Source organism: Typha latifolia, chromosome 8 (genome assembly GCF_019914945.1).
Source record: "Typha latifolia isolate L0001 chromosome 8, TyphaL0001v2, whole genome shotgun sequence".
Lineage (NCBI taxonomy): Eukaryota > Viridiplantae > Streptophyta > Magnoliopsida > Poales > Typhaceae > Typha > Typha latifolia.
This window is the reverse complement of record NC_133093.1, coordinates 2,961,181-2,970,919: the sequence shown is the minus strand read 5'-3', so window position 1 is coordinate 2,970,919 and position 9,739 is coordinate 2,961,181. Positions and strand designations below refer to the sequence as shown.

Below are 9,739 nucleotides of genomic sequence, written 5' to 3'. Positions count from 1 at the left end.
GCTATAAGTTTTATTCAATCTGAGTCTTCATCAATGGTCTTTTATCCGGTTTGGGTTTTCCTCGATAAAAGCTTTCATATTTGCAATTGTCTTTTTATGCTTTATTATTTCATATTTTATTATTGATAATGTGTGACATATACTATCTCCTAGAGTGTTTATTACATTTTTTTAATTGGGTTTATAGCATGCCTGATAATTTATGTTCATTTTTTCACTTTAGTTAACGCATTGATTACAAATATATATTTTAATTTACAACCCTGTTCAATGGGGTTGATGGCTAAAAGTCTCTCCATATTTAAATTATAATATTCCACATAAATTGTAAACTTTCATGCCGAACCTCTACAACCCAATTATGTTAAGAGACAGCTAATATGGTATTACAATACATTATTAACATTCCAAATCATCCTGCAATTAAATTGGAGTCCTATTTTAAAATTTTCATTAAAAACACTTTAAATTTTGCCTTTAATATTATTTACTCCATATCATGTGGATTTTAATCATTTGACCCCTACAACTTATTATAAATGGCCGACAAACTCAATTAATATTATTTTAGACTTTATTTAAAACCGTACGGTGGTTAAGTACTTAATTGAAAATACATAAGGAGTTTTATAAATTTGAGACAATCGAGTAAAGTCAATAGTCCTATTTTATATAACTGAGTATATCAAAAGCCAATATTGCTTACCAATAAAGAGAAAGCCAAAGGCGACCAAACCCCAACCATCCCACCAAATGATCATAAAAGCTCTCTTCTGAGCCCAAACGATCTTCAATTGATCAGTTTAACTTGATCACACTTATGACGCCACCTTGACGTCCCTCTCCCTCACCTCTCTCACCTACCGCACTCACCAACTCCAACCTCACTTTCTCCGCCATCACTCGTAACGTCTCTTGGTTTTCACTCTACCCATCCGCTGATCGTTCTTTACCCCTCTCTCTCTCTCTCTCTCTCTCTCTCTCTCTCTCTCTCTCTCTCACTCTATATATAACTTATATCCATCAAGGAATACTAGTATCTCATCACCTTTTCCCTAGAGCTTATTCCTATCATCTTCTGTTCTCCTCCTCCTTGCAAGAGAAATGGGCAGCTTGGCTTCAGAGAGAACAGTCACAGGATGGGCAGCAAAGGATCCCAGTGGAATCTTGTCTCCCTACACTTACACCCTGAGGTATTCAAAGTGAACATTCTAGCTCTCTCTCTCTCTCTCTCTCTCTCTCTCTCTCTCTCTCTATATATATATATATATATACACATACACACACACACCATATGCTATAATTTCTTGATCATCTTGGCCTCTCTGAATATATGTCGAAATTGAACAGGAAGACAGGTCCGGAGGATGTAGTTATAAAGGTCTTGTACTGTGGGGTTTGCCACACTGACATCCACCAGACCAAGAACCACCTCGGCATGTCAAACTACCCTATGGTCCCAGGGTATACATACAATTAACTCTTCACTTCCATGAGCATTTGCATAAGCTTCTCTTGCCATATTCCCTAAATATTAACACTAAATTATGGTATTCTCTTCTTCTTTTTTTAATTAACATGATAACCTTAGTAGCATAATTGCCCACCAAAGGGAGAAAAGCAATTTTTCTTTTAAGAAGTAGCGAAGCTAAATTGATTCTGAATATTTAGAGAAGCAAGCACTGTAGGTTTCTTTATTTTTCTATATTGATTTTTACATAACACATGTAAATGAGTAAAATATCCCATTTTTATCTCACATAAACTAAGAAATATCTTATTGTACTATAGGATTGGATATAATATTAGATAGATATTAAACTATTTTCAATAATTTACACAATAAGTTCATAAAAAATTATGATATTATGGAAGTTTACAGTGGCACTTAAGTCTTTATATATATCATTTGTTGTTGTGCATTAATTTCACAAGCATCCAGCATTGTGACGGTACCTAATTATGATGACTAATTTTTGTGGAAAAAAAAAAACTTAATTTATGTTGGGAAATTGTGATCGAGAAGGCATGAGGTGGTCGGTGAGGTGGAGGAGGTGGGGTCCCAAGTGAGCAAGGTCCAAGTTGGAGAGATTGTGGGTTCGGGTGTGATTGTTGGGTGCTGCCGTGAGTGCACCTCGTGCAAATCCAACATCGAGCAGTATTGCAACAAGAAGATTTGGTCTTATAACGACGTCTACACTGATGGCAACCCCACACAAGGAGGATTTGCATCTGCTATGGTTGTAGACCAAAAGTGAGTTTTTTCTTTCTTAAAAGTCATTTTGATCTATTTATATCCACAGATTTAGTTTTCTTGTTATATATATCCTTGACTTTTTATGATTAATTATATTTTCGTCTTTGAGTTATTTATAATCTTTCTTTCTTTTCTCTTTTTTCTGGCCTCATGTTTTGGGTTAGTTGATGATGCACACAAAATACAAGTCGTAGGAGAGCAGGTTGTCTATGTGGAGGGCTGTCTTGATCTATATTTACTTGGGAAAGGACTAAAGTGTAGGTTAAGATGTCATTTCTCTTACCTAGTCATACTTTATACGAAATAATAAAAATTAGTACATAAAAAATTTAGTTAAATCTATTAGTATTTTATTTGAAAATAAAATATTCAGACAACTAGTTAGCATTTCTATATGTGATTTATTTCTATAAATAAAATTCAGGTCTATAAACATCACACTATGTAACTTAGTGGTTGTAATTCAAACTTATTAACCTGAGTATTATTCTTATAGCTGATGTGAATGCAGTAGGTAAATTTAAATTGCTTCTAGAGTTACCGATTAAATTCACCTGAAATATCCTTGAAAAATAAAGCATACAATTTGCAGCTACCTTAAATATTAAATCCTATTTTATAGAAGGTTGCATAGTTTTATTATTTTCAATAATATAAAGTCAATTATTATAATTATCCAGAGGATTCTCTCCAGGAAGTGACAGGGATTTGTCGATCCCTATCCAAACCCATCTAATTACTGCACCAATTGGGTGGTAGCAAAAGAGTATTGGATAAGTGGTGGTGGGTACCAATGACCATTTCGAACCATTGGGTGGTAGCAAATGTAATCTATTCTTTTTTTCTAAATCCATGAATGGTGGAAATTTAAAGTTTAAAATCTTTTTTTTTTTTGGCTCTTAGATTCTCTTGACAAATTGATAGATAGAAAAATCAAATTATCCAAACTTTAGAATTGACGCTCTTGGCTAGCTAAACATAAGACCCCCTGATTCCCTCCAAAGTCTCTATACTTGGGACCTTATATCTCACAAGTGGTTGGCAAAATTGACATGATAGAAAGTATATTATCCAACTTAATTTCTGCCCCATAGTCTATGCTTAGTGTTGAATTCTGTACTATGAAACGTTATAAGTCTTAGTTGAAAGTTACTTGTAGATTACTAATATTTTCAAGATAATATCATGCTCCAATACTTCATTACAGCTATACATTTTAAACAAGTTTTTGTCATTGATTGCAACTTGAGATTATGAAATGCTAATATCAAAGTGGAGATAGAGTCTTTTTTTTTTTTTTTTTTGACTTTGGGATAAATGTTTTTTTTAATATACAGGCACATTAAAAAGATGAAAAGATGCCCAATCCTTTTCTAAACGATTAACATGCAGTTTGGAATATAACTCATCTATATATTATTATTATTATTATTATTTTGCGTGTACTCTTTTCTTTGTTCTAAAAAGTTGTTGCATCACTATGCTAAGAGTTTTCGAATTCAAGTTCCTTAGCAATGGTTTAGGGTTAATTTGGATGCCATGAGTTTCCGCAATCTCTCTCAGGATAAAGAATAGTATAATACTATTAGTAAGCCAATATACATCTTGAAATTGGTTATGTAGCTAGCTTTCTTGTTTATTCTCATCTATAGTTACTGTCATTTGTGAGATTTAACATCATCTTCAGATCCACTTTTTAATGACTTTTATAATCCTTTCTTAAAACTTTGTGCACTATAAGGTTTGTGGTGAAGATACCATCAGGCCTTGCCCCAGAGCAAGCAGCCCCACTCCTGTGTGCAGGGGTGACTGTCTACAGCCCACTTAAGCATTTTGGACTCATGGAAACCGGCCTTCGAGGAGCGATATTGGGGCTCGGTGGAGTGGGCCATATGGGCGTCAAAATTGCAAAGTCCATGGGCCACCATGTCACAATCATTAGCTCGTCGAACAAGAAACGGGCCGAGGCGATAGACCACCTCGGCGCCGATGAATACCTATTGAGTTCTGATGAAACCCAGATGGCCACGGCGGTAGACAGTCTCGACTACATCATCGACACTGTGCCGGTGTTCCATCCATTGGAGCCCTACCTCTCATTGCTCAAGGTGGATGGCAAGTTGATACTTATGGGAGTCATCAACCAGCCATTGCAGTTTGTTAGCCCTATGGTGATGTTAGGTAAGTTTGGTAATATTGATCTTTTCTGGTTTTCAGTTTTGGCTAGTGAAATGCAACATGGTTTAAGACCTTCCAATATGACATACTATATTATTAGGGTGGTGGGTGAAAATAAGAAATCCTTCTCTTATTTATGATTGAAGTAGACAAGTTAACAAATTATGTTTCCGTGACCTCTCAACTAAATAAATTAATTGATCCAATTAGGTTAGGCCCTTTTCACACAAAAGATCACCCAATTCATGCAGGCACTAGTGGTAAAAAGTTCACCACATTTAGTGTCAAATTTGAGAAATTTTCTTTTGTCATTTCTAAACTCGTTCTCTATGTGAACTATTCATTACAATCCTCTGACCATTTTATGTAGGGAGGAAGTCAATTACTGGGACGTTCATAGGAAGCATGGAAGAGACTCAAGAGATGTTATACTTCTGCGAGAAGAAGGGGCTGACCTCCATGATTGAGGTGGTGAAGATGGAGCAGGTGAACGAGGCATTCGAGAGGCTTGAACGCAACGATGTCAGATATCGCTTCGTAGTCGACGTTGCCGGAAGCAAGCTCGACGGTTGAAATTAAAAATCAAAATTTTAGTGGTGGAGTGCTACTTCTTGCAAGAATTTATATATGTCAGCGTATATACATATGTAATGAATATATGATCAGAATCATTATCTGGGCTAAGATGATTGTGATTTAGGAACGTGTGGATACTGAGTCTTTGACAGGATGGTATACTGCTTGTTGTGATTAATCCTCTTTTATACGTTTTGTTTTTCCTTTTTGGTTGGTTTGGAGGCATTTGCATAAAAATGTCCTATGTTGAATAGCAAGATTGGATGCACAATTTATATAGAAGGTGTGCACACGAATTTAATCTTGCTATTTTGAAAACATAAGAGATTTTTCGTGCAAATGCTTTGATTATTCTGTTTATATAACATTTTTTCCATGGTATATTGTGAGTTAATTAATATTTAAAGCATTAATATTTGTTGTGACTTCTATTTACGTACAAAACGATGAATCAGGCCATATGACTTTTAATTCTCCTTCACATGTTCCATGGCCTTGCCAAATTTCATTCAATTCAATACCTGAATTTATGGCTCGTGAAATAACACCTAGGCACACATATGTATCTAAATCCTACGCTCACTCCTTTGCTTAAGTAAAAAGCGGAAAATAAAAGCAAAGATGGACAAGATTTTAATGTGAAAAAACCCAAACGGAAAAACATTATAGATCCAAACTCGGATCAAAACCAATCACTAGAATAATGATAGTTACAAAACTGACTCACAAAACAACCCGTCGATCTCATGACTTTGTTCCTCTCAGTCTTGCTCACTAGAACCCACGATTCACCGCTTCTCGTGATTGATATCCAATTTCAGTAACCCTCGAGATTTATATTTCATATAAATAGCCCTTAAGACGAAAGTTTAAGTCTTGTAGAAGAGTCAGACCTTGTTGATTGAAGAAATGATGTAGTCTCAATAATTCTCCTTCAAATTGCTTCCACAAGCACCTAGAGTTAGGGCTTCACAATGCTTTTTTATGTAGTCAAGATAGAGTCAAATTCAAGTCATATCCGTAATCACGAAAGTCCAAAAATTGTAAAATACGCGAGTGCATTTGAACGCAGCCCGAATGTTCGAACGGGCCCAAGTGCTTTCGAATGCGGCGGCTTGATTTTCACAAGTTGCATTCGAACACGCAAAATCACTCCTCTGTATGTGTCAACGCGCTGTGAACGTAGTAGGGTGTGTTCGAATAACCCTTGACCACATTCAAACAGGTGCAAAAATAATATTCTTTATCTGTGCGAACGCCTGTGCTCGTGTTCAAACGCGCGCAAAAACAACACTCTCTATCTCTGTAAACTCCTGAGAGCGCGTTTGAACGCAAAAACTTTTCTCTTTTAATCTTGCAATTCTTCAATTCGAAAACTTTCTAGACTTGTATAAATGCTCATGTACGTGTATAAAAATACTTAGAATATTTTGTACACAATTGCCAATACTAAAAACCTAATAATCTCATTCTTTGACAATTTGTGACAAAACATCTAGTTTACAAAAATTACAAAGAGTTCTAAATGAGCATTCAACAAGTCTAAAAGTTATAATACTTTAATCCTTGCAAGTAAAAAACATATCAATCCAAGATCAAGTGAAAATAACTTGAAATAAGATCATGCAAATTTAAAAATAGTAAACACACGATTAGTTTAACCAAAACATTCAGCACAATGCAAACACAATAATGAAAGTCAAAAAACAATTCAAACACAATAATGCAAGTCAAGTCACTAATCAAATTCAAATACAATGTATCCCCTTAAACTCTTAAACTCACTCCTTAAACTCTTAAATTCAAATGCAATGTACTCTCCCTAAACTCCTAATCTCACTCCTTACTCCCCCTAAACACACGATCTCTTCTAAACTAACTCTCCCCCTTTTTAACACAAATTACCAAAGACTAAGCACTAAGGGGAAACTGACGATGGAGGATAGACAACACCAAGTCGAGCACTGTCCCCTAACGAGCTTGCTCAGCCCGTAAGTCATTCACAGCCAACTATAAGTCATGCACCTGAGTGCTAAGCTCAAACCGTTCAGTGATATGTAGAAACTCTCCCTCAGGTTGATACGATTCATCATCAGAGCTGTCCTCAAAAGAGAGTTCTCAGTGTGATCGATGTTTAGCGGCAGAAGAGGAGGTCGGCTTGGAAGGAGACGGAGGATCATGAGCTTGACTCCTCTTAATAGTGATCTGATCCAATAGTTTCGAGGCAGTAACTAATGCTTCTATGGAGTCCAATCTCACACCACTCTGCGTGTATAGTTTGGTGATGAAGATCTCAAATGGCAAACCTTTACGAGGGCTTCCTTTTGTGCAGCTGCACAATATAATCATATATAACAACAGACAAATAAATCAAAACACTTAATAGCATCGCATGAATGAGGAAGGTCCGACCCTGACTAATACTGGAATGCCGAGTCTTTGGAGTGATGTTGTATAGATAGATGAGATGTAACATGCGTGTCACGGAAGGCAGTTTTGCATGTGGCATCATGTTACTTATCCACTCTTCCCCCTGTATTAAGATATCACCAGCATAGTCTTGAATAATAGGAAGAGGCTCAGAAGATAGATACTCAAACTCGCCATCAGGAAGTTAAATTATGCACGGACGACGTTTGAGTCCAAGTACACGGATACACCTCGGACTACAGACCGTATACACCGATCCGAAAAGGTGGCATTACAGTAAAACTCTCGGACAACCTCCACATACGCTGTCCCATCCATCCGATACACTGACAGCCATCCTCACTCAGTGAACATCTTTTCAATCCCCAAGGAGGCAAAGTCTGAGATAACTACAGGCCTCTCACATATTATCGGACGAGTTCCAAAATTTTGTTGTTTATATCTGCTTGCAACATTTGATGAAGAACTTGGAGTAGCCTTGGCTTCTTGGAAACTATAGTTTTTTTAGGCATTATATAGAGAAAAATAGATCTCAACATTCAACACATACCCAAAGCATACAAAAAATAACATGAAAGCCAAAACAATCGTAGAAACCATGAAAGCCCTAAGTGAAATCTATCTTCCACTAGAAAAAGCAAGTTTGTCACGTTCAATTGCTTAAGAAATATCAAGATATAAACTCTATCATGATCAAAACTCGAAAACGCACGAAATCAACCAAGATCAAGAGGCTAATTTGAATAAGAAAATAAGAAAGTATTTACGATCATACCTCACAAAAAGTGATGAAAAACTTTAAAGATTCGACCAAAAAATACTAGATCTAGAGGAGAAATAGCTTTTGAAAGAATTTGGAGTGAAATTTGGTGAAAAATGTGAAGACCTTGAAGATTTGGGAGAGTGGAAAGGAAGGGGTTTTAGGGTTTGAAAGAAGGAAGATGAAAACCTTGGGTTCGGACGCAATATTTAAAGAACTCCCGAGTGCATTCGAACGCACCAGTCTGCGCGTTCGAAAGCGTCAGTCATTGCATTCGAACTCAAGAAGCTTGCGTTCGAATGCCATCATTTTTTTTTATAAATCAGTAAAAAAATTCTAAAAAAAATCGAAAATATTTTTAGAGATACACTTCTGCTCAATCAAATCATCAAGAGCATATTATGATCAACTCTAATGCATTACTTATATTATAAATTAATCTTGATTGATCATAACAATATGCATATGCAAGTTGAGCATAGACAATATGAAACAATCTTCATAAACAAGCTTTCCTATTTAAAGAATAATGCAACACAGTAGTCAAACCGACTTAGTATATAATTTTGCACTTTTCGACTTATTCTCCAAAACTTGACAAGAATTTTTCCTATTTTTTTCACTGAAACAATATAGGTACAATGATGGCTTTCATACATGAGTAGATAGCCCTTTTCTTGCGGTATATATTGAACAATATGTAACTAGATATTTGCATATATCCACTTTTTTTTTAACTTTCAAGCAATATACTGAGTCAAACTGGACTCTAAATAAAATGGCTTTCACACTAACTCATTATAGCCCTTTTCGTTGATCTTTTATGAATACATTACTAATGACTAAGCATGAGGTCAAACTGTGCAAATCAAAGTCAATAGTGAGCTATCTAAGAAAATATTTTATGATGTCATGCTCACTCAAAGACATACACACGTTATGAGTGCATTAAATTTAATTTAATTATTATATAAGTTGAGAGAATGAATAAATCAGAAATGACACAATATACTACAAGATGACAAAATTGACTATAATAACTTATAATCAAGAAAAGTCATATTTATATGTCAAGAGTATATTTTTGAATCTAGAAGTGCACCATTTTTTTAAAAAAAACTCTCAATAAATAACATATATACAATCTAAAACTGAAACAAAAAAAAATTTAGAGTAAAAGAAAAACCTAAAAATCGAAAAAAAATAAAAACACAAATTCCTAAAGAAATCAGTCCAAAGCACAAATCCCTAAAGAAGTACGAAGAAACTCAAATCTCTATACATCCAAAGATTTTGTAAACAAATCCCCCGACTGTTTCTCCGTCTCAACATATTCCAGTGCTATTACTTTGTCTTCAACTAACTCCCGTATAAAATAATGTCAGATATCAATGTGTTTTGTACGCGAGTGTTGAACAGAATTTTTCGATATATTAATAGCACTCATATTGTCACAATAAAGCACCATAGTATCTTATTCAATGTTATAATCCTTCATAATCTGTTTCATCCACAATAACTGAGAACAATAATTGCCC

General features: G+C 35.2%; 1 protein-coding gene across 1 annotated transcript; it reads left to right on the top strand.

The window, feature by feature from the left end:
* Window positions 1-820: 820 nt before the first annotated feature.
* Window positions 821-5,189, top strand: LOC140793587 (cinnamyl alcohol dehydrogenase 2-like). Its single transcript, XM_073145144.1, has 5 exons — window positions 821-1,193; window positions 1,351-1,464; window positions 2,027-2,254; window positions 3,999-4,438; window positions 4,806-5,189. Exons 1-5 carry the CDS (start codon window positions 1,105-1,107, stop codon window positions 5,006-5,008), a joined length of 1,074 nt encoding a protein of 357 aa, XP_073001245.1. The 5' UTR covers window positions 821-1,104; the 3' UTR covers window positions 5,009-5,189.
* Window positions 5,190-9,739: the final 4,550 nt, after the last annotated feature.